We start from the raw sequence: 25,822 nt of genomic DNA, 5'->3' as shown, positions 1-25,822 counted from the left end.
GAATTATACAGCATAACCTACTGGGATTTATCCCAGGAATACAAGGTTGGTTTCACGTCAGAAAACCAACTAATGCAATACATCACATCGATAGAATAAAAAACAAAAAATCATGTGATCATCTCAACTGACACCAAAAAAGGATTTGACAAAATCTAACACCATTTTATGATTTAAAAAAAAAACCCAGAAAACTAGAAATAGAATAGAGTTTCCTCAAACTGATAAGAGTCATCTATGAAAAATCCATGGCTGGGGCCAGCCCAGTGTTTAAGTTTGCACACTCTGCTTCAGCAGCCCAGAGTTCACGGGTTTGGATCCGGAGTGCAGACCTATACCATGGCTCATCAAGCCATGCTGTGGTGGCATCCCACATACTAAATGGAGGAAGATTGGCATAGATGTTACCTCAGGGCCAATCTTCCTCACCAAACAAAACAGAAAAGAAAAGAAAAGAAAAATCCAAGGCTAACATTATAATTAATAGTGAACGATCAAATGCTTTGCCCCTAACATCAGAGATAAGGAAAGGATGTCCACTCTCACGACTTCTATTCAAAATTGTACTAGAGGCTCTAGCCAAGGCAATTAGGTAAGAGAAAGAAATAAAAGATATCCATATTGGAAAGGAAGAAGTAAAACTATCTTTATTGGCAGATGACATAATCTTATATATAGAAAATCCTAAAGAATCACTCAAAAACTATTATAACTAATAAACAAGTTCAGCAAGCTTGCAGCATATTAGATCAATATATAAAAATCATATATACTTCTATATACTTGCAATGTACAATATGAAAATGAAACTAACAAAACAATTCTGTTACAATAGCATCAAGAATAAGATAGTTAGGAATAAACCTAACAAAAGAAGGGCAAAACTTATACTCTGAAAAGTACAAAACATTGTTGAAAGAAATTAATGAACATTTAAATAATTAGAAAAACATTGCATGTTCATGGATTGGAAGACTTCACCTTGTTAAGATGGCAATATTCCCAAAATGATCTCCAGATTCAATGCAATCTTTATTCAAATCCCAGCTGGCTTCTTCGTAGAAATTGACAAGCTGATTGATATGGAATTTGCAGAGAACCTAGAATAGCCAAAATAATCTTCTAAAAAAAGAACAAAGTAGGAAGAAACAGATTACTTGATTTCAAAGAAGCGTGGTACTGGCAAAAGGATAGACAGACAGACCAATGGAATAGAATTGAGAGTCCAGAAATAAACCCATACATCTATGTCCAATTGATTTTTCAGCAAGGTTGGAAAAACCAGCGAAGAAAGAATAATCTCTTCGTCAAATGGTGCTGAAACAACTGGATATCAACATGCAAAAGAATGGATTTAGACCCCTACCTCACACCACATATAAAAATTAACTCAAAATGAATCAAAGACCTAAATGGAAGATCTAAAACTATAAAATTCTTAGACAAAAACTTAGGAGTAAATCTTCATGACCTCAAAGTTGGCAAAAGATTCTTAGATATGACGCCAAAAGCATGAACGGCAAAAGAAATATACTTTCAATGTTACTCGTGTAGAGAAATGTTCTACTAAGGCACAGAAGAATTCGACAATATTGAAAAATCCTGGAAGGTCAACTGTATATCTGCAGAGTATGACTGTACTTTGTCACAGAATGTTCAGTAATTGATGCCCACATTGAAAAGAGTGAAAATGTGTTCAGTAAGGAAGGGCATCTATCCAATGGGTTTAAAACAGACTGGTATCTAAATAGATATGCATTGATTAACTGGAAAAAGCCATCATAAGGGGCATTTATGTCCCCAGTTAAGCTGGATAAGTAAGGTGTTAGTCTGCTCCTGTTCATGTGCTACTCTTGTGTTCAGGTTAACCCATCTTAAGGAGAAAAATGTTATAGAAAGACTCTGCTTTGCCTTTGTTTCCAGGTGTTGCTGTGGCCAGCTCACCAACCAGCATATTCCCCCTCTGCCAAGTGTGACATCGAGCAAAAATGGAGAAGAAAATAAACAGGTGGAGACTCAGCCTGAAAAATGGTCTGTTGCCAAACACACCCAGAGCTACCCAACAGATTCCTATGGGATTCTTGAGTTCCAGGGTGGCGGATACTCCAATAAAGCCATGGTAAGAGAGGCCTTAGGAAGGGAGGCCCCAGGCCTGCAGCTTCCAGCAGAGGCCCAGCCGCCCAGACCCCCAGACTGTAGACACACGGTCTTCTTTCAGGGGTGTGGCTCCATCTTCCTAGATATTTCATTACAAAGACAACAAATATGTCTACGCACTCAGCCTTTTACCCATGAGATTTGGAAACGGGGCACTATTATAGAAAACGTGTAGCGTCCCTTACATCCATATGAACATTGTGACTCCACAAATCATGCTGCAGCCCACTCTGCAACCATACTCATCATGCCATGTCCAGTGAGGAGAGAGAAATTATGTTGTTTTTTGAGGTTGTTTAGGGTTTTGTCTTGTTTTTTCTATCTGTGAAGCTTCAACCCCCCTTAAATGGGTTAGGAGTGTCCGGAAATATTTCCCTCTGAAGTTTGTCCACAGCCTCCCTGGGTCTGCGTTCAGCTGGCCCAAGAAGACCAAGGCCTTTCACATTTGCATGTAAACAGGGAGTGCCCTCTGCCTTTCTGATGAGCCCTGCCAGGGAGAGAAGGCGTCAGTACTGTGATCCCTTTTAGCTAATTCTGAATAACATTCCCTTGTGCCCAGTTAGACCATTTTTGCAATTTCATTTTATTTCACTGGCCCAACACCGTTGTTCAAACAAAATTCAGTAGAGTTCCAAATACCATAACATAGAGTCTTCTAGAATGCTACACTATATACTGGCAAAACACAAAGAAGCAGTCCACAGGAACCAAGGCATCTGACCATTAACCTCTTCTTCACCTTGAGGGAAAGGTCAAGTCCAGAGGTTGGCCCATGATCCCCATTCGCAGCACCCACTCAATGTGGCCAGTTGCCCACTCCCTCAATAACATCCTGTCCAGCTTCTGGGGCCAGGGTTCATAGCTGAGCAGCTGTGGAATTTATTCCTTCAAGATTAGAGTTGCCAGGTAAAATACAGGGCTCTCAGTTATATTTGAATTTCAGATAAACAATGAATATTTTTTTTGGATAATGCCCAAATATTGCATGAGGCATACTTGCACTCAAACATTTTCTGTTGTTCATATAAAATTCAAATTTAACTGGGCGTGCTGTATTTTTATTTGCTAAATCTGGCAACCCTTCCAAAGTTCCCTTCCATCACTCGGCCACCAACTCACACAGAGGGCCCTAGAACCCTGAGGGAAAGAAAGCCAGACAGCTCTTGCTTAGACAGGAGCAATAGCCCTGCTCCCCTGTGACACAAGAGGCAAAACCCAGCACGGGTGCTGAGCGTCACGTTCTCTTTTGCAGTATATCCGCGTATCCTATGACACCAAGCCAGATTCACTGCTTCATCTCATGGTGAAAGATTGGCATCTGGAACTCCCGAAGCTTTTAATATCTGTGCACGGAGGCCTCCAAAACTTTGAGATGCAGCCTAAGCTGAAACAGGTCTTTGGGAAAGGTCTGATCAAGGCCGCCATGACCACCGGGGCCTGGATCTTCACTGGGGGCGTCAGCACCGGTAAGAGCAGGCCCTCTCCCTTGCTGTAAACGTACAAATGCAGAGCTCATCATAGTTCCCAAAGAGCTTCCAAATAATTAAGATCAGAAAACAAAACATATTGCGTCCATATTGATAATATTTGTGACAGAAGTGAAATCTTATTCAGTAGCTTGTGTTTTTTTTTTGGTATGATATGAACATGGTCAACATTTCTGGCACCCACTATGTGCCATTCCCTGAACTGAGCCCTGTACAAGCCTCATTTTCAGTGAGGCTCTCAACAATCGTTTCCTCATCATGCAGAAAGAGGAAACTGAGGCACAGAGAGGTTGTGGAACATGCCAGGCAGTCTGGCTCTTAACTTCAGCTAAATGCAGCCAAGGACTGCCTGAGACCCCAGTTACTGCCAAACTTAGGGTTTGGAAATGTGAAAAGAAAACCCCTGCACATTTGCTTTAGGTTTTGTTTTTGTTTTGTTTTCCCTTTTCTAGGGGCTAATGCAGGATGACTAGTTATTATGAGCTCAGACTGTCAGTGTATTTTCTTTTAATGGTGAAGATCATTATCTCTCAACTCCGTGCCATAGAGAATGGAGTGGCTCAGAGAAGCGGGTCCCTAAAGTTCATGAATGATGGTATAATGGGAGGTAAAGAGCCTAAAAATACGACTTATGGCTGCTCACAGGTGTCATCAGCCATGTAGGGGATGCCTTGAAAGACCACTCTTCCAAGTCCAGAGGCCGAGTTTGTGCTATAGGAATTGCTCCGTGGGGCATCGTGGAGAATAAGGAAGACCTGGTTGGAAAGGATGTAAGTGTTTTCTCACCAGACATTGGCAACTTTTTTTAATCAAAGTCTTTATTTTGAGATAATTGTAGATTCAACTGCAGTTGTAAGAAATAATACAGAGAGGTCCCATATACCCTTTCCCTTTTCCCCAATGGTAACGTCTTGCAAAGCTATGGTATAATATCACAACCAGGATACTGACATCAGTACCGTCAAGATGCAGAACATTTCCATCACCACCACGGTCCCTCACACTGCCCTTTAATATCCATACCTAATTCTCTCCCACCTCCCTCATCAAACCCTGGCAACCACTAATCTGCCCCTCACCTCCATAATTTTATCATTTCAAGAATGTTATATAAATGAGATCCTACAGCGTGTAACCTTTGAAGATTGGCTTTGTTGTTTGATTGATCCAGGTTGTGTGTAACAATAGTTTGTTCCTTTTTATTGTTGAGTGGTATTCCATGGTATGGATGTGCCACAGTTTGTTTAACCATCTATCCGTTGAAGTGCATCTGGGTTGTTTCCAATTGGGTATCACAAATAAATCTGTCATAAACGTTTTGTGTAAATGTAAGTTTTTGTTTCTCTGTGATAAATGCCCAGGAGTACAATTGCTAGCTTGTCATTATCTAAAATAATTTATTTTTTCTAATTTAATATAGAAATTTGTGGGGAAAAAATCCTTCAATAAAGAGGATAGAGAAGTGAGAGTAGGTTTAAGTGCACAATTAGACGAAGCAGTCACTACATACATGTATATTCTTGCTTACCCTGTTAGTCAGTATCTAAGTTCTGCAGGTCTGATTTGTGTTGTGCATTTTGTCAGGTAACGAGAGTGTACCAGACCATGTCTAACCCTCTAAGTAAGCTCTCTGTGCTCAACAACTCCCACACTCACTTCATCCTGGCTGACAACGGCACCCTGGGCAAATATGGCGCCGAGGTGAAGCTGAGAAGGCAGCTAGAAAAGCACATCTCTCTGCAAAAGATCAACACAAGTAAGTTCTGATGAAGGCACAGGGCTGCTGCTGCCAGCATGGAAAACCAGGCTGAAAAGGAAACTGCCCAATGGTGTGTAGAGCCTTAACCTTAATTCTTGTTGGATCAACAGAAGATGACCTTCCTGGGCCCTTTACCTTAGCCACTTACCAAATTGCACTCATTGAGCTGTGTTGTGATGCTTTGCTCTAAGTTTACAAGGAGGGTTGACACAAGAAACAGCTCTGCAGCAGTTGTCATGGTGATGACATTGCCCACCATGTTGTGCAATGGTCCTTATTCCCTGAAATTACTGTAGTGATTTTTTTAATGAGGAAAAAGGAAAAGGAAAAGGAAAAAAATTTCTCACTCAAAGACTTAGTATGATTCCTTCAATCAACTAAGTGTTATGTGATCATTAAACTAAATATCTCTGTAGCTCTAGGTCTCTCACCCAGACTAAGATGGGCTGGGTGGGGAAACATCTTGAGAAGGCTGCAGGAGCCATCTGCTCCCGACAGGGCACTGCCTGTGCTGGTCCAGGTGGCTCAGCCCTGTGGGGAGCTGCCACCATTGGGAGAATGCTGAAGTCAAGCTAGAGAGATAGGAATGAACCTCAACCAGAGGAAGTGCTAATAACAACAAGCTAGAATTCAAATAACTGGTATAATCTCTTGACACATGTTCATACTCCAGCAATTCTTATTGTCAAACAATTGTTAAATGATCTTAAAGAGTATTTTGTTTTTTACCATTACTGGTAGGATTTTTGTGAAAGACAATCTAGGCCTGGAAAACGGTCACTTTAAAGCGTAATTAAAAGGACTGAGACTGCGCGCGTGGTTGGAATGGGATGGCTAACTATGAAAAGTTGTGGATTTCTAAGAATCAGATCTGTGTTGGTAAATGGTTGATGACTGAATTTTTTGTTCTCACATTTTTTATTTTCCTGGACTTGGCAGTTTTCACACTGCCCGACTTCACCTGGCCATGTGACTTGTGGGCTTCCCTTTGTCATCCTTTGCCTAGGGCTCTGAGTGGGGCAGGGACTGCAAAGGGGTGCTCAGTTGTCACCTCTCACAGCACGGAGCTTCGGGGAGTCCAGCCTAAACCAAGAAGGACCAATTCTCTTGGCCAGGGGCTGGCACAAAGCAGAACCCTCAATGCATATTTGCTGAAATGAACTTTACTGAGATCATTCTGGTAGGAGAAGACAAACTTGTTCAAAATTTTAAAGAGTTCTTCGCTATAGAAATGCATTGTGGACGCAAATCAGAAACTCTAAGTTCTCTCACTTGAAATTCTTAGATCTTCTCTTAATGTGTGCTAGGAGATTTTATCTAAAGGCCTTCAGAAGTGTAAGACCGAGAACGCTTCTCTTACTTGCCATTTGTTAGTGTTCATCAGTTAACTCCCATCACAACTAATGGACGCTTGGTGAGACATGCTCAGAATATAACGTCATGGCCAGTTTGGGGTAAAACTGTAAAGTAGGCAAATTTGTCTCTGGGGCTCCTCCACTCCCACTGTCTTCCCTTTCCAGAATCCCAGGTTCCTGGAATCATCCTGCTGCCCAGAGCCCATCCTGCTGGTTCTGCCACCAAAAGTTAGCCTGCTCTTACTGTGTTCCTACAGAGTCCTATTATCTGACAGAGACAGAAGGAGGACTCTGGGAACAAGATATTAACTGATGGGCTAATGCTGGTCCATGTGTTTGCCCTCCCAGATAACTCATTGCCTATTCCAGGTACAGGAGGCAGAAACAGCTACTACAACATACTACATTTGTATACCACTTAAATTTGACAAAACACTTTGATAGCCAAATATTTTCTTATATTTTTTATCTATTGCTCCTTTAGCAGATAGAGGAGGCACTGTCATGGTTCCTCTTTTGCAGATGGTCATCTATGGCTCACGGCAGCTTGGCAATGGGCCCAATTTAATAAGACTAATACCTGAGAGGTCAGTAATTGAACTGAGCTCTCCTATTGCTGGTCCAGATCTCCTTTTACTGTGTCATTCTTTAAGGGACCGCCACCCAGGATGGGAATTTCACCTGGGGCAGGGCAGCAAGGGAGGTATATTTTTAGCAAAGGGAATCTTCCAACGTTTCTCACATCTCACCTTGAAGTAGCCCATATGCCAGGTGAGTTATACATGGAGTTTAACCATATATGATTCAGAAAGCTCATGATTTATAGGCTCTGGTTTTTCCAATAAGACCATAATATGGAGTTTGAATTTTAAAAATGAAACAACCATCACTTGACTAAATTCCTTCACGTCTCTTGGTGAACACCAACACTGTACGGAGCATTCATCCAGTCATTAAGGTTTCACTCTTCACCACATTCCAGACATTCAAATGGGCAAGCAGATAGGGCTGTGACCTGTCTGAACGGCACATGTGGTGTGTGTTGCAGGACTGGGGCAGGGTGTGCCCCTCGTGGGCCTCGTGGTGGAAGGGGGCCCTAACGTGGTTTCCATCGTCTTGGAGTATCTCCGAGAAGACCCACCAGTCCCCGTGGTGGTCTGCGACGGCAGCGGACGAGCCTCGGACATCCTGTCTTTTGCACACAAGTACTGTGAAGAAGGAGGGTAGGATTTTGACGTGTTACGAAGGGTGGGTTTTTAACTGCCTTCTTGTTACGCCAAGAAGAAAACCTTAAGAGATACGTTTAGCCATTCCAAAATGTTAAGTAAGGGAGATTTACTAGATTTCCTCTCCCATTTCCCGAGGTCAGCATGTGAGGGAGCTGTCAAGAGCATGATGTTTCTTAGAGAATTCTTTCTCTGGGGGAACGCACTCTCTTCCAACTTCATTTTCCCTTATAAGGTTTTCAACGAGCCTGGAATTTAGGACAAGTGTGAACGCAGGTTTTGACTATGGTCCCTTTTTGTCTTCTATCCCGGGATACCTTCCAATGGTAACATTTCGAATCAAAGATACCAGACGGACGTAGAGATGTCTGATTTATTCATGGACAAATTTAACTTACGTTGTTTTTTCCTCTTGTGCATTTCCTTTGAACAGGATAATAAACGAATCTCTCAGGGATCAGCTTCTAGTTACCATTCAGAAAACATTTAATTACAACAAGGCACAATCGCATCAGCTGTTTGCAATTATAATGGAGTGCATGAAAAAGAAAGAACTCGTAAGTGTCCTGAGTTTATTTCCAAACCAGCTCCACAGAGAGAATTGTGTTTTCTTTCTAATTCTGCCCACGTGTGCACGGTGGAGTTGTTCATATTTTAGTTCAGGCTTTTCCAAGAGGCAGTTTACAAATCCGTACCAAATGGGCAGTTATGTCTAGGTGATGGAAGCAGAATAAGCGTGCACAGAGGAGGGCCCCAGGTGCTTCCAGACCTTGGTGAATGTCGGGTATCACCATGCCTTATCGCACCAATTCCGAGGTTCATTATATTGATCCAATTTAAGGACTTGAGGAAGGTGACATACACCTACCCCTTTGCTTACAAAATTCTGTCACTTCACTTTCCAAATGCTGCAATTATTCCCACTCCTCAGCTGTGTTTATAAGGAATAGGCACTCTTGTTGTGCACATGTCAGCCTCTTCAAAATTCTGAATTTATAAATTTCCTACAAATATATCAAATCTGAGTAGAAATGATTTTCTCGTCTCCAATAGCAATTTAGATATCAGAGTGTAGATCCTGAGTGGGCTCCCTCCTCCTGAGGGTGTTGGAGCAGATTAGATAAATAATAAAATAAGGATCCAGGCAAGGATTCAGAGCAGAGACGAGCAATGCTATCACTTCTGGAAATCAAAATCACCTGGTCTAAAATTGCTTAGCTCCCAGAATCGTTGCATTACACATCTGTGTCAATAGCCCTTTTTAAAAAACACCCCATTTCTCCCTCATATTTCCAACTTTGCTTTACTCAGTGTTTTCATGATTAACCTGTTTTCAGGTCACCGTGTTTAGAATGGGTGCCGAGGGTCAGCAAGACATCGAGATGGCAATTTTAACTGCCCTGCTGAAAGGTGAGCTCTCAGGATATGGGCCTTCCTGTCCTTTCAGTGCTGGCCCAGCCTGGCGCTTCCCTCGTGGCTGGGAAATCCCTCTCCCTCTTCTCCTGCCCCAGCCAGCCAGGCTGCCTAAAGTTATCTTAGTACGGAGGCCGGTAGAATGACAAGGCTCAAAATGGGTTTCTTAGGAGGGAGCGTTTTGCGTGAGTGCCAATGGACCCTGATGGGCTGAAATCAGAACAAGTTTCCGTTTGTAACTAGTTCATTAAGTGTTTCAACTCCTAGAGGGTAAATCTGAAATGGTTTTTCACTGGTAATCACTGCATCCCACAGTGCTCTGTCCAATTTCCCCATCCTGCTGCTAATGAAGGCTCTAGGACACACACCTCTTCCCTGCCTCTCAGCTATACTGGGACAACGCGGGGCTAGGAAGGAGGGAGGACAGGGTGTCGCCATCGGGCAGCTGCCTGGCAGTGCTGTGCTGGTCTCCCTGCAGCGGGAGCTGGTGCTCTTGGGCTGTGCTCACCTTCAGCCTGGAAGGTCAACGCCCCTTGGCTTGGCCTGGCAGATGTCTGGCAAGTTCCAGGGCTCCTGTCCTCTTGCAGATAAGAGTCCTGGAGTCACTGGTCTCCTCCTCTGTCCCTCCCAGGCAGACGTTGCTGAGCTGGCATGGAAAGAGGTTGCCTCCATCCTCCTCCCAGGCAGCTCTTTAAGAATATGGAATTCGTAGCTTTGGGACCTGAGGGGTCATTCAGGGGCAAAAGAAAAGGCAGTGATGCTGAGCCAGCCGGGGAAGCCCGTGCTGGTGCCCAGCACCTGCCAAACCCGGGTGGTCCAGGCATGGTGTGAGAATGCCTGTTTATTGCCTTTCCAGGAACAAACGCATCGGCGCCAGACCAACTGAGCTTGGCGCTGGCTTGGAACCGCGTTGACATAGCACGAAGCCAGATCCTCGTCTTTGGGGCCCACTGGCCGGTGAAACTAAGTGTTTTTCAATTCATACCATTTATCATGACTTTGTACAGATGAAATATTAGTATGTTCTCCCTTGTGGCATGGATCTCAGGAAATTATCTGGGGCTTCTGATGATCCAATGTGTGATCCATCAGGATTATTAGGAGCTGTTGCTATTTAACTTCAAAGAACCAGCCAGAAGTGAGAGCTACTAGTACTAATTACAGATTCAAACCAGTACTCTTGAGGAAATAACCGCTAAATATTTTATCGTTGCTGGTGGAAGTGGGTTTTTACCTTTTTAAAGAAAACGAAGAAAGAAAATAGTTCATTAAAATTAAATACAATGATTGCATTGAGAGTATTGACTTTTCAAGCTATGTTCTATGAAACCCTGGAGGCCTAGAGAACGTTGTGTGTGTGTGTGATGTGTGCATATGGTCGTGTGTGTGTGTGTGGTATATACCTGTGGTATCTGTCTATGTGTGACAAGGGCAATGTGTGAGAGGATGTTCGTGTGTGAGTGTGGTGCGGTTGTGTGTGGGTGTGGTGTGGGCTGTGTGCATAAGGAGTGTGTATGATGAGCAGTCTAGGCCTCCTGCTTCCCCTTCAATCAAAGCAGCTTCTTTGCTCTGTTTTTAGATGAGGATTCAGGGTCAATTTTTGCTTGCAAAAAGGGCTCTGCAGCTTAAAAAGGGGTTTGGAAGATCTAGAGGGTTCATATCAGATTTTAAAAATCATATTTCTCAAAACATGCCTGGCATATCACTGCACAAATGCATTTCATTTTTAACAATTACTCTTTATCAAATTAGTATGAAGAGTTTATGGAATAAGATGAGCACATTAAAGGAATAAGATGTGAGATTGGAAGGGTGTTTGTGTATGTTGATTATTGAATTACACAAATTAAGAAAAATAGCACAATACCTTAAATATTTTAATTTTCTCTTTAATCTCCGGGTTTTTCCACTCTTGGTAAAGGACGTCAGAGCAACATAAGTTGCTCCATGAATGGTTCTGAGGCAGAATGCTGTGGCAGAGAACCTAAAAGATTCCGGAATGGAGTGTGAGGAAGGGCTCTGCCACAAGCTCTAGAGACCTTCTACCCGGGAAGGAGGATCCGGCCCTTGTGTGTCTCTTTTTCTCTTCGATGAGGAGTGTCTTACTGAGGACGCGTTTCTGAGTCAGCCACAGAGACAGCCATGCACTCGAGATTGTAGAAAGAGGCTAACGCAGGGAATCTGCCGTGACACACAGGCCCTGCCTGGCCGGAAATGATGGCCTGCATCCCATCTTCCCCTCTTCTTATTAAGAAAGCAATAAGTAATTTGTAGAAAACACAGACAAGCAAAAAAGAAGGAAACAATCACTCATGACCACACCACCATAGAAAAATTAAGCAGTACCGTATGTGTTTTATAATTTCGTTTTTCCTCTCTTATGTTGGCATTAAATATTCTCCAACCACCTTTTTAATACTGCTTAGTATTCTTTGCTTTCTATTATGCAGTTAATACATGGATATGGTTTAAAAAGCAAATAATGAAGACGAGCATACGATAAAAAACAGAAGCCTCCTGCCCACCTCCCAAGGGCATTTAACTGTCTCAGTGTTCAGGTTTCCTGGCGCTGCTGATACCATGACAGAGCACGTTTCATCATTTCTTCAATTAATCATGTGTAGACATAGCCATCAATTCTCCGCTTGGAAACAGAAGGAAGCAGTTCGCTTGCACTGCCTCCACCTGCCCTGCCCCTCCGGATTTGATGGTTCCATGTGTAATTGTCTTGTTGGTTACCTTTACAACTGTAAAGAAAAAAGAACACACTAAGCCTTATACTTGTTTCGTCACCTTCAGACTCCTGTGTTGGACAATAAGGAAACCAGCTCTACACTTCCTCTTCCTTTCCTTACACCTTCGACTTTCCTAATTGGGTCAGCCTCAACTTTGCCTGGTGGAGATAGTTAACGTTTACATACCATTCTTTAATCCTCATTAAGGTTCATTTTACATCTTGCTTGTTAATCATCATCAAGTTTTCATACTAGTTTTTTTTTTTTACCAGTTGATGGATATTTGCTTTGCTTCCAGTTTTTGAGTGGGAACAAGGAATAGTGTTGCTAAGAGCATTTATGTGCAAGTCTGTGTGGATAGATGTTTCCATTTCTCTTCAGTAGATACCTAGCAGTGGACTTGCTAGGTAGAATGGGAAACATACGTTTATCTTTTTAAGAAAGCGTGTGTCTGTTTTCAAGGTGGCTGTAGCATTTTACATTCCCACCAGTGATGTAGGAGAGTTTCTCCACGTCCTCGTCAACTTTTGGTATTGACAGACTTTCTAATTTTAGCTATTCCAGTGATGTGTAGTAATGTCTCATTACAGTTTATTTTATTTTATTGTTTCTTGAGATATAATTGATATATAACACTGTATTAGTTTCAGGTGTTCATCATAATGAGTCAATATTTGTATATATCCTGAAATGAGCACCACAATCAGTCTAGTGAACATCCATCACCTCACATAGTTACAAATTCTTTTCTTCTGGTAAGAACTTTTAAGATCTACTCTCTTAGCAACTTTCAAATATGTGCTACAGCATAATTAACTATAGTCACCATGCTGTACATTACAGCCCCAGGACTTATTTATTTTATAACTGCAGGTTTGTAGTTTTTGACCACCTTCAATCATTTTGTCCACCCCTATCCACCATACTAGGTCTTTATGGTGATTCTAAAAATGGAGAAACCAGCAGATTTTACCGTGATTATATACAGATTGTTCACTGATGACCCTAAAATTATGATTGAACTCAAAGTGGAAGAAAGGTAGTCCTGGGGCACTCATCTGGGCCACACAGATGAAAATACGACAAGCATCAAGGTTCTTACAGTTCATCAATTGTTTAAAATTATGCAATATTTTAGTTTCCTACATATTTGGGGGTTTTTTCCAAGGACAATTAGCCCTGAGCTGACATCTGCTGCCAATCCTCCTATTTTTGCTGAGAAAGATTGGCCCTGAGATAACATCTGTGCCCATCTTCCTCCATTTTATATGCGGGACACCTGCCACAGCATGGCTTGATAAATGTTGCATATGTCCGTGCCCAGGAATCAGGCCAGCAAACCCTGGACTGCCAAACTGGAGTGTGTGAACTTAAGTGCTGCACCACCAGGTGGGCCCCTTAGTTTCCTACGTATTTGGACCATGCCTTCTTTGAATAGATATTTGCTTTTCCTTGCACTTAAAATTAATTCTCTTTTATTTTCCTAGCATATGTCTTCACATCATTAAGACTATTTTTTCTCTTAATTATTACTGCCTGTTGAGTGGAATTCCCTTTCTTCTTGAAGAATCTTTCAAAGCCTTGTGATTTTCTGGATGCTCTCAAAGCTGCACAACTATCGACTTCAGAAATCCTCTCCCTGTACACTTGGAGACAAGTCCATTGCCACCTGCACTCCATGTCTTTCTCTCTGTCAGATTCCTTTTCATTTTGCTAGAGTAGATCTTCAAGTAATTTTTTCATAACATTGTGTGTGACGATAACCACTCTTTGTCTTTACAAGTTTGAAGAAGTCTGCCACACACAAGGCTCATGTCTGTCATATGATTCTCCTTCACTTATGAATGAAACACTGTTTTCTCTTAGATATATTTTGAGGTCTTTATCTTTGGTGTTTAGAAATTTCACAAGGACATGTCTTCAATTTCAAACAAAAAGAGAAGTGTACAGAGAACACCAACTCAAGTGCCCTTATCGCCACTCATGTATCCATTCATTCTGCCCGGCTGTCAAACGCCTCTTTGTGCTGCAGCCCCAAGTCTTTCCTCAGCTCTGTGAAATTTTCTTCTATCACTTCTTTGAGTATTTCATCCTTCATTTTCTTTCTCTCTCTCCATCTGGAATTCCTATTAGTCAAGCAAATATTGATCCTCCTGGATTGACCCTCCATTTTCTTATTTCCATCTCTCTGTCATTTTGCTGTTTGTTTTTGGAAATATCCTTAACTTTTTCTTCAGCTTTTATGCTATATTTTTATTGTAGGCAATCATTTTTAATATCTAAGAAAACTGTCTTGTTCCCAGTTGGTCCTATGTTCATCTCATAAACACAATATCTGAGAACATAAATTGGATTTTTTAAAGTTCTCTTCTGTTTCCTGAATTATCTCTATTTTCTCCCCGTTCTGCTGCTCCCATTGTTCATTTTGTCCTTTTCTATTGCAGATCCTTGCTCATACACCTACATTTCAGAGTGTGGAATGGAACTGATTAATTAGTATAAGAAGCCTATTTTTGTCAACAGGTTTTTCTCCTCCCTGAGAAGAGGACCAGGAATTCCCCATTTAGGAGAGGGGAGCATCCACTGAACAGCTTTGCTGCACCACATGCAGATTAAAATAGGTTGCTGAGGCTCTGGACTTTGCTAGGCAGGCCCTCCCAATTCTTTAGCAGACATTCTTCCAATTTTTGACTTGGGGTGAAGCCTAGGAATGCAGTTGCTCTACACCACCCACTGGAGTGGTAGCTGATATACAAAAGGGGATAGTGGTCTCCTGCTCTGTAGATAATCCTTTCACCAATCACCACACTCTCTGGCCAACACTTAACTCTCATTCTTTGAAAATCTGTTCCCACCTCTACTGCTACCTCCACATTACTCATTTGAGCTTCAGCTTCTTCTCCATGGTTTTAACTGCCCATTAGTATTTACAGAAATGTGTTAATAGCTCTGGTCTGCCTCTGCTCCCTGAAATGGATTTTTTTCTCCCAGGCCTCTGCTGTCATTTCCATGGGGAAGGAGGGAAAGCAAGAAACACGTGATGAAGACCTCAGCCTGGCATCAAAAGACTTTCTCTGTCTCCCCACAATGGAGTATGTGGTCTCCAAAGTCTTCCAAAGTCTTTAATAGTTGAAGTGCTCAGTTAACTATGTACTTGTGAATCTAAAGTCTTTCTATAATTCTTGATATAACAGAGAGCTTGATGTAATAGAAAGCTGTCCCAACAAAACCCTCTGTTCAAGGGTTTTATTAAAAACAACAACAGCAAAGAGAGAGAGTAGTGTCTGATACATACTAGTAACAAGATTATTTAAATTGAATCATGAGAAGTTACACTAATAATTTTTGAAAGGAAATAGCATAAACTCAATCTGAACATCCAGGATCAAGGCCTGAGGACATCAAGACTGCTGTCCACTTTAAAGACAAAAATCTACAAACCTTGGCTAGCCTCACTGAGACTTTTGGAAATAGATAGAAAAGTCTACTGACTTTTTAGAGTGAGAACTATTTATTTGGCTTCCATGTATGGACATAGGGCCTGTCTTCAGTAAAACTGTGAACATGAATCATAAAATTGGTAATAATGCCTGATGTTTGGATCATACACTGTGCTTTACCCCATGTGTTCACATACACGAGCATTACTGGATCAGTCTTCACAGCTCTGAACTAGGCCTGATTGTCTTCATTTTATAGTTTAGAAAAACAATTGATACCCTCAATAGGTTAAGCAATTTTTCCCAAGTTTACTCATCACACTTCTAAATAGCAAATAGATCAACGAAGTCTCAGGAGAAATTTTTAAATGTTTTTAACTAAATGAAAATACAACTTATCAAAATTTGTGGGATGCAGCAAAAGGAGTGCTTAGAGGGAAATTCCTAGCATTGAATGCATATATTAGAATACAAACTAAAGCAGAAACCAATGACATTGAAAACAGGAAATCAATAGAGACAATAAACAAAAACAAAATCTAGTTCTTCGAAAAGATCAATAAAATTAATACACCTCTAGCCAGGCTAACTAACAAAAAAGAGAGACAACACAAATTACTAATATCAGAAATGAAAGAAAAGACATCACTACAGATCCCATGGACTTAAAAGGATAATAAGGGACTGTTATGAACAACACCCCCAACAAGTGATTTTTCAACCCATATTTGAGGTTGTGAACGGGAACTTTCTCTCTCCAGATGTGAGCCATGCCATCCCACATCCTTTTAAAAGAGCGGTTTCCACAAATTAACACCCTGTATCAGCTGTGAACTCACCAGTGCATCCCAGAGCAGGACTGTCACTTGCCTTGTGCTGGGGTACACTTCTGGTAATGCAACAATATATAATCTTTCACTCACATCATTTCCGTTTGCAAGAATTCTCAAGGGTTTTGTCATGCACACACCTGCTAAACCACATCTCCCTCCTCCAGCATTTCTGGGCTTAGCTGTTTTTGAATCCAGGTGGACCTGGATGGGAGACATTGTTACATTTCGCCTTGCTAGATTCAGTCAATAATGTCAGCCTATCAAGATTTTAAAAATTCCAGTCATGTCACCCATTATACTTACCATCTTATTTTCCTCTCAGCCTACTCAAATGCCACAAGCACCGAACCCTCTCTCCAGTCTGTCACATCTCTCTAATTATCTGTGATTCTTCCAGAATAGTTGTTTTCAAGGTGTTTTAGTTAGAAGAGCCCCTTTCTAAAAATGGCATCTTGAGCAGAGCCCCAATATATAAAGGAGATGAGAGCTGAGCCCACCCTATTGGTTGCCTCCCTCCAGGCAGCCCCAGAAGCCCCTCCTCAGAACCAAGGGTTCTGCTGGCCTCAAAGCTACTCATCTAAGATCACTAACACTGCTCTTAGAACCCTAGGGTGTGACCCGTGAGGGCAGAGTTGGTGAACCTGTTTGAGCATCTAGGAACTCTCTTACGATGCCTGACTCCATCTCTTCTACCCTTCAATTCTCCCTGATGGCAAAGACAGAAGTCAAAGACAGGATGCAGGATTCTATGGCTTCTTGTTTGCTCAGCAGCAGCAAACAATAGAACTAATCTCTCCTTTGACCTTCATTAATCAAACCAAACTTTAAAAAAGAAACATATTTTTACTTATGTTCACTTAACAAATATTGGTCAACCACTTCCTGCATGCCAGGCCCTGTTCTAGGTTCTGGGGACATAGAGGCGAATAAAACAAACCTGCCACAGCCCTTACAGAACTCTCTGTGTGGTATTGGGGTGGACGTGGGTTGGGAGGGTGGGCAGGAAGAGAGAGGTAGACAAGAAACAAGTAATCAGACAAATGAATACGGAATTATAAATTGTAGTAAGTGTTAAGAAGGAAACACGCATATTTCCATGAGAGTGAATGTGGTGGATGGGGGAACAAATTTTTACTGAGGCACCAGGGAAAACCCTTCTGAAAAAGTGGAACTAACACTGAGACCTGACAGGTGAATAAATGCTGGTGGTGAAGAGTGAGGGCAAGCACCTTCTGGGCAAAGATAAGCATGTGCGAGGGGCCTGAGGCAAGAAAGAACTGGATATTCTCAAGTAATTGATTGAAGAGGGAAAAGACGCTAGTGTGGCTGGAATGCAGAGTGAGAAGAGGGTGACTGAGGAGGAGGCTGCAATCCAGCCAGGAGCTGTGCCTTGCAGAGCCCTGAAGACCGAGGACAGAAGGCTGGGTCCTAAGAGCTTGAGGATCCACTTAAGGATTTTCCTTTTTTTAAGCAACAATAGACATTTATTTTCTCACACAGTGTCTGTGGATCAGGAATTTGGGAATGGCATAGCTGGGTAGTTCAGACTCCAGGGCTCTCAGAAGATCATAGTCAAGCTGTAGGCTAGGGCTGCAGTCATTTGAAGGCTTGACCGGGGCTGGAGGATCCACTTCAGGCTGGCTCACCCAGTAGTGGGAAAATTGAAGCTGGCTGTTGGCTGAGGGCCTCAGCTCCTCCCCAGCGTGGACTCTCCATGGGGCTGCTTGAAGGTCTTCACAACATGATGGCTGGCAACTTTTGCTTTTCCTTCTAGTCTTTCTACTTTGTTTCCTTAAATTGCTGTATCACTTTTTGGTTTTTCGTTTGTTTGTTTTCACAACTTTCTTATTGTGGTAAAGGACATTTAACATAAAATTTACCATCTTAACCACTTTTTTAAGAGTACATTCAGTAATAGTAAGTATATTCATATTGTTGTGCAACCATCACCACCATCCATCGACAGAACATTTTTCATCGCGCAGAACTGAAACTGTGCACCCATTAAATTTTTTTTTTTTAAGATTTTATTTTTTTCCTTTTTTTCTCCCCAAAGCCCCCTGGTACATAGTTGTGTATTCTTCGTTGTGGGTCCTTCTAGTTGTGGCATGTGGGATGCTGCCTCAGCGTGGTCTGATGAGCAGTGCCATGTCCACGCCCAGGATTCGAACCAACGAAACACTGGGCCGTCTGCAGCGGAGTGCGCGAACTTAACCACTCGGCCACGGGGCCAGCCCCTGCACCCATTAAATTTTAACTCCCCATTCCCTTCTCCCTCTAGCCCCTAGAAACTACCTTCTACTTCTGTGGCTATGAATTTGGCTACTGTAGGTACTTCATAAAAGTGGAATCATACAGTATTTGTCCTTTTGTGACTGGCTTATTTCATTTAGCATAATGTCCTCAAGGTTGTAGCATGTGTCAGAATTTCCTTCCTTTTAAGGCTGAATAATATTCCATCTTATGTAAATACCACATTTTGCTTATCCATTCATCCATGGATCAACATGGGTTCCTTCTATGTTTCAGCTATTGCGAATAATGCTGCTACGAACATGGGTGTACAAACATCTTTCGAGACCCTCTTTCAATTCTTTTGGGTGTATACCCCGAAGCAGAACTTCTGGATCATATAGTAATTCTATGTTTAATTTTTTTGAGGAACTGCCAAACTTCTCCACAGCAGCTGCACAATTTTACATTCCCTACAACAGTGTACAAGTTTTCCAATTTCTCCACATCTTCTCCAACACTTGTGATTTTCTATAATAGTCATCTTAATGGGTGTGAGATAGTATCTCGTTGTGATTTTGATTTGCATTTCTCTAATTATTTGTGATGTTGAGCATCTTTTCATGTACTTGTTGGCCATTTGTATATATTATTTTGAGAAATTTCTATTCAAGTTCTTTGCCCATTTTTGAACTAGGTTGGTTGTTTTTCTGTTGTTGAGTTTTAGGAGTTCTCTATATATTCTGGATATTAATCTCTTATCAGACATATGATTTGCAAATATTTTCCCCATTCTGTGGGTTGCCTTTACTCTGTTGATAGTGCCTGCCTTCCTTCCTTCCTGCCCTGCTTCCTTCCTCTCCTGAGGAAGATCCACCCTGAGCTAACATCCATTATCAATCTTACTCTTTTTTTGCTTGAGAAAGATTAGCCCTGAGCTAACATCTGTGCTAATCTTCCTCTGCTTTATATGTGGGTCACTGCCACAGCATGGCTGATGAGTGCTGTAGGTCCGTGCCCAAGTTCTGAACCCACAAACTCAGGCTGCAATGGAGCCCACCCAACCACTAGGCCACAAGGCTTGCCCCTGATGGTGTCTTTTGATGTACAAAAGTTTTTAATTTTAATGAAGTCTGAATCATCTTTGTTTTTCTTGTGTTGCCTGTGCTTTTGGTGTTATACTCAAGAAATCATTGATAAATCCAATATCATAAAGCTTTTGCCTTATATATTAAATGTCATAAAGATTTGCCTTTTTCTTCCCTTCCAAAAGTTTTATACATTTAGTTCTTTGATCCATTTCAAGTTAATTTTTGTATATGACATTGGATAAGGGTCCAACTTCCTTCTTTTGCATGTGGATATCCAGCTTTCCCAGTGTCATTTGATGAAAGCCATGTCACTTTTTCACTCAGGACCATAATGCTCTTATCTGCATGAGAAGTCAGCCAGGACACATTTTCATCCACATCTCTAGGTGGACCAGGAACCACACAAATATGTACACTGCCCTCAATGCAATCTCTGCCCTGCCCTACTTAAGGATTTTAGGCAGGAGAGTTACATCATTCCATGTATATATTTAAAGATTGTTCTGGACTTACCGGGAAAAATGAACTGAGTGGGTGCAATGGCAGATGAGAAAAGTCCTGATAATAGACTATTGAACTAATTCAGGTGAGAGACAGCACCTTGGACTAGAGTGCAGGCAAAGGAGAAGGCAAGAATTGGAAAGCACTAAGCGATATTTAGCACGAAACATAACTGCACTTAGGGATGGATTAATCATGAAGGAGGGCAGTGGGGCGAGCGAGATGTCAGCCATCAGCTCCAGTTCTCTGGCTCACCACTTCACTGAGATAAGGGACACTGGAAGAGGAATCAGTTGGAGGGAAGGTTCTGAGTGTGGTTTTGGACATTATGAGCTGAAAGAGCCTTTGAGACATCCGAGTGGAGGTGCTGAGTAGGCAGAGGAACGCTGGGGAGAGAGATGGGCTGGAGCTAGAAAGGAGAGGTCATGTGCAAACCAGTGGGGCTGGCGGTGCGGGCCTCGCCGAGGTTGCTGAGGGAGAGTAGAGTAGAAGGGAAGGCGGCTGAGAATGGAGCCTTAGGAGTCATGACATTTAAAGCCTGTGCTGAGAAGCAGTGGCCAGACAGGAAAACCAGGGTGTTTGGCATCTGAGAAGCTGTGAGAAGAGGCTTGAGGAGGAAGCAGGCAGGAGTCAGACGCGTTGAGAATTGAGCCTGAGGAAGACTAAGAAATGTACATGAGGTGGCACCAGCACAGCGATCAGTGACCACAGCCAGAGCCATGGACAGAAGGGAAGAAGCAGCAGAGCTCGTGGAGGAGAGTGGGGAAGGGAGGGAATGGAGACTCTGCGTGCACGCAACTCACCAGAAGAGTTTGGCCAGAGGAGAGGGCAAGCCTGGCAAGATAGGGGTTAAGGTTGTTTCAACGTCGGTGTCTCCGTGTCTGCACCAGGACCATCTCCTCCCATGTTCTCCAGTCAACCAGGAGACAAGGCTCAGGGGCCAGGGCCCAGTTCTGCACTCGGTCCCGTTCTGAGCAAAGCACACTCTTCCCTTGGTGCATCCAGCCTGCTCCCACACGTGTACATGTCAGGGACACCCAGGGCATCTTCTTTACCCACCGATAAGCCCACCTCACACTTCTGTCCAAACAGGCATATGCAGGTACACTTGTTGTCTCTGACCCCTTCACAATCGTTCTCTCCTGTTTCCGTTAGCAACCATAGGCACTTCTTGTTGGCGCCATTGAACTTAGCTCTCAGCACCCTTTCTTCTGGGCAAAAACTTGCATCAATCAAAATGCCAGCCACTTTAAGAACATAAATGCATTTCATCAAGCACATAAGTAACAGTGTTCACAATATCGGGGCCTTCTCCAGCAGACAGCCAGGCCTGAGGTGACTGAGCGTGTGTGCGTGTGTGTGTGTTTGCACGCGCTCACATTCACATGAGTGTGTGTGCACATATGTGCTCACGTGTATGGGGGGTGCCTGTGTGCATGCAGAAATGGGGGGTTAGTACGCTTGTCTTGGGGGAAGGCACAGCTTTAACACCTTTTCCTGATTCTGCTTGCTGTGGACTGCAGCCCCTGGGAAGCCTGGCCCCCCCGACGGATAGCAAGGCCACAGAGAAGGAGAAGAAGCCGCCCACAGCGACCACCAAGGCAGGAAGAGGAAAAGGAAAAGGGAAGAAGAAAGGGAAAGTGAAAGAGGAGGTGGAGGAAGAAACTGATCCCCGGAAGATCGAGCTGCTGAACTGGGTATGTGGAAAGCCCTCGTCCCATTGCTTGGGATCATGGAGATCACGGATCCGTAACCCTCTTCCTCAAGGGGAAGGGGCAGCTCTGGTTGCCCTTGCTTCAGCCCCACAGGAGGGAGGCCCAGAGGCCCCCGAGGCAGTGGTAAAGCATCAGGGGGGACGGTGTCAACATTTCAAACAGCAACTGCATGTTTGCTCTGATGCGCCTGTCAGCTTGCCACAAACGCCAAACGTTCCTGCGTTTGGGGAAATGAAGCCACTCAGACAGGAGACCCGGGTCATCTTGCTCAGCAGCGGCTTTCTCTGCCTGGCAGCCATGTGGATGCTTGATGTGTCAAACGATGGGAAACAAACCAACTACAACCAAATAAATGTAGTTCAGGGAACAAAACCTTTTTAAAGATGTGGTGGTTGGGTGTATAGATGTAACAGCAATTGTCCAGGCTGGGAGGCTGGACTCACACATTGCACGGGGGTTACTGGCCTCGGTGCTGTCAGGACACAGGCAAGACAGGACACTGGGCCTATGCAGTGACATGTGACTGGCATCGTCACAGTCACTCACCCTGGTGGCATGCTGCATGCCCACTGGGTCCCAGCCTACCATGAAGGCAATTCTCAGTCAAGGAAACAAACTCTCTCAAGTTGCTCTCTTCAGCAAGGCTTCACACTATATTGAGTGTGGCAGCTTCCATCATTTTTAAAGGACAGGGACATAGATGAAAAATAATATTATATAAAATACTACAATCTACCAACTCAATAAATGTTGTTTACAGAGATCAGAGCTTGGTGATTCAAGTACTGATTGCAGTTTTATTTTGAAAAGAATGCTACAATGTATGTAGTTTTTCTTTCTCGTGTTTATATTAAAATAAAAACTAATAAACTATTTTAATTAAAACAAAAAAACAAAACTGGAAACTGGAGGGAGCAATGCCAGTTTGGTGGTAACTTTGAATCCTCTTCAATTTGTTTGAAAAAGGAGAAAGTCATTTACGAACTCGATACTTTGATAGGACATGTAGGGGCCAAACTTAGAAGAAAGGAGAGGGGAGACGGGACATGTTTACTCAAGACAAAGAGCAAAGAGAACCACGTTCAGAATACTCTGGGATCTGGGAGATACGCTGTCTGAAATGTTTCCAGTCTGCTCCTGCCTAGTGTCCCTTTGAGGGGCCACTCACGGGCTCCCTCTGCTTGGTTGGTGCAGGTGAATGCTCTGGAGCAAGCCATGCTGGACGCTTTGGTCTTAGATCGAGTCGACTTTGTGAAGCTCCTGATTGAAAATGGAGTGAACATGCAACACTTTCTTACCATTCCAAGGCTGGAAGAGCTTTATAACACAGTGAGTGTTCTAGAGGAGGGAAGGCAGAGGGGGGCTAGCCATCTGAATATATTTATCACTGGTGGGTATTATGCATACATGTGCTCAGATGAGCATAGAATCATTGGAACACGATTTCAGCCGGGAGGGCCATCATTTACGGCAGGCAGCTATTCTCACCTGCCGCTGGCCACAGTTTATGTTCAAGTTCTTATAACTACCGCCAGGCCTAGCCGGATGCTCCCTTCTGGAGTAGTATTAACTTGGGTGTGATATATGAGGACTAGTTTATGCCAAGAGAGAATCTAGCTTCCCAAATCATCAGCAGAGTGAAAAGTTACCGGGGAGAGCAGACATTTGTTCCTCGGGACCCTCACTTTTTTATCTGGCTTTGGTAGATAAAACGTAGAAGTAAGTTTTCACAGCAAACAGCTCCACTGTATTAGAATGGAAGTGTTTGGAAATCCTCTTGGCTTTTTATTCATACAATAAGAATTTTATTTTCTTCCCCATTCTAAAATTTTAAGTAGCAGAAATGGTCTTCAGCAGTTGCTTGCTAAAACTTGTTGGTTAATTTTAAGCATAATACTGTATATCATAAGAAGCTCTTTAAATTAATTCAATAGAAAGTATTTAACATATTTTTTCATGAGTTGGAAACTTTTTAACCATGACCAGTCCTATCCTGTAAAAGAAACAGGTTGAGAGGGGGTTACCTTCCAGTTTTCGTAACTCATTAATTTTACACAGTAGGATAAGATTTTGCTCCAAAACTTGAAGAGAAAAACATATTTAATATGGCTGAATGCTTCCCTTTCAGAGGCTGGGTCCACCAAACACACTTCATTTGCTGGTGAGAGACGTGAAAAAGGTCAGTCTGCTGTTTTATAATCCTGACCTATTGGTAAGACATTTTCTAAAGCTATTTTTAAATTTCCAGAATGTGTTGTCTTATTATTGGAGGCACAGGAAATAATGAATTCCTCTCTCCATAAAAAGAGTTTACTTAAAACTAAAGAGAAAAACTTCTTTATGTGTAGTGTGCATCCCCACACATGATAGACTGGTGCTGACCGACTGTTGACTATGGGTTGGCCCCATTACCGAGGCGGGGCAGCCGCCAGGGAGGGCTCGCCTTAGCTGACCGGAGCTGCCATCTGTCAGTGCAGCCTTCTGTTCCATGTCTACTTTAAGACCTGCCTCGCTCCTTCACTGTGCCTCCTTCCAGAAGTAGCAGCAGGACATGCCTCGTGTCATTCTCTGTGTTCTGTGGATAGAAGCAGTTGTTCTTGGCCCTCGCTCTTCCCTCATTAGTGGGGGACAGATGTTTCCCCACTTTCTACTGCACTGACTTCTCACAGCCTGTGCTCTTGCAGGGTCTCATTAGCTTGCTGTTCTGTCCTGGCATTTCTTGAGTTGGGTCGCCACAGGCTAGAGGATTAAGTCAGAGTGATTCATTTCCCCAGAATGCAGTTCCTGGCATGCAAAGTGTGGAGCGTGCATTCACATTCTGAGCGAGAGAAAATAACTCAAATGAGAGAACAGGGTTTTTAGTCAGAGTCCTAGATAGTCTGGTCATATTTCACACACATAGATCATTCTAATAATATGAGAATTTGGCTTCCGGGGACATCCAGTGGATCAGAACAGAATCAGTGGATCTGGGAACCAAAAGGGATCAGTGCCCTTTCTTTCTACACAAGGAATCTGATTTCCCAGATTTCTTGGATTAGGAAGTGCGAACATTCAAAAGCTACAGCTACCCAAGTTCAGACCCAACCACTCTCACTAAATGGCTTCCAGAATCCTCCAGTCCCACTCCCTCCCACGGTCCATCCACAGTCACAAGACTCCCTGACTCAAAATCCTCCAAGGCCTCATGAAGGTCAAGCTCCTCCCAAGACACTTGCTCTGTAATGGCCCTGGCCCTGTCCAGGTCTCCTCCTCTTTCCCATCATGTCTCCAGCACAGGGCACACTAACCATGCAGACCCGCATTGCAGAGGAGCAGAGCGCATGCTCTGTCCCAGGGCCACGCCTCACTCACGTCCGCAGTGCACTTCCTCCTGGTGCCCACAGTCCCTTCTCCACCTGCTCCCAGCTACCTTGGGTGTCGTGTTCTCTAGGAAGCCCTTTCTCACCCTCCCATCTGCCCATCCACGTAGAGCTGGGGGCCAAACATGCTGCTGCATCAAGGCTGTTTGTAGCTTTGCCCCTCTCCCGGGAAACAGCAAGCTCTCTCAGAGCAGGGCTGTGTCCCCTTGTCTCGGCGCATGGAATCCCCTACAGGGTCAAGGATCACAATAGGGGCTGAACACACACTTTATGCCTGGGTGAAGGATTTAGTAAATGTAGCCAGCCCTATTGTAAAGGGAAGACATCTGGAATTTGTAATCTCCACGCCGTGGACCCCAGGTTACCACCATCATTTCAGCCATGTAAAATGAACCGAGAAATACATAGCACACAGCAAAGAATCCTCATAATCAACCGGTCAGTGCTGCCTTCTGGATAAGTTAGCTGCCAGGGACGTGAATGACTGGCTTACAAATGCACGGATAGCCTCTAGTA

General features: G+C 43.2%; 1 protein-coding gene across 6 annotated transcripts in view; it reads left to right on the top strand.

Moving 5' to 3' along the window:
* TRPM1 (transient receptor potential cation channel subfamily M member 1) overlaps window positions 1-25,822 on the top strand; it is a 103,958-nt gene that overhangs the window by 28,774 nt on the left and 49,362 nt on the right. For 4 of the 6 annotated variants that reach the window (XM_070571870.1, XM_070571838.1, XM_070571827.1 and 1 more), the window contains 11 exons: window positions 1,924-2,119; window positions 3,410-3,623; window positions 4,290-4,414; window positions 5,229-5,400; window positions 7,807-7,981; window positions 8,418-8,541; window positions 9,322-9,394; window positions 10,254-10,354; window positions 21,753-21,926; window positions 23,139-23,273; window positions 24,073-24,123. In XM_070571870.1, coding sequence (XP_070427971.1) covers window positions 2,117-2,119; window positions 3,410-3,623; window positions 4,290-4,414; window positions 5,229-5,400; window positions 7,807-7,981; window positions 8,418-8,541; window positions 9,322-9,394; window positions 10,254-10,354; window positions 21,753-21,926; window positions 23,139-23,273; window positions 24,073-24,123 — 1,347 coding nt within the window. In that variant the 5' untranslated portion in view covers window positions 1,924-2,116. The remainder of the gene's footprint in view (window positions 1-1,923; window positions 2,120-3,409; window positions 3,624-4,289; window positions 4,415-5,228; window positions 5,401-7,806; window positions 7,982-8,417; window positions 8,542-9,321; window positions 9,395-10,253; window positions 10,355-21,752; window positions 21,927-23,138; window positions 23,274-24,072; window positions 24,124-25,822) is intronic. The other 2 variants (XM_070571856.1, XM_070571863.1) reach the window with 1 other exon arrangement.

The sequence above is a fragment of the Equus przewalskii genome, chromosome 1, assembly GCF_037783145.1.
Source record: "Equus przewalskii isolate Varuska chromosome 1, EquPr2, whole genome shotgun sequence".
NCBI classification, from domain to species: domain Eukaryota; kingdom Metazoa; phylum Chordata; class Mammalia; order Perissodactyla; family Equidae; genus Equus; species Equus przewalskii.
Note: the sequence above shows the minus strand (reverse complement) of the source record. Positions and strands in the feature narration are given on the sequence as shown.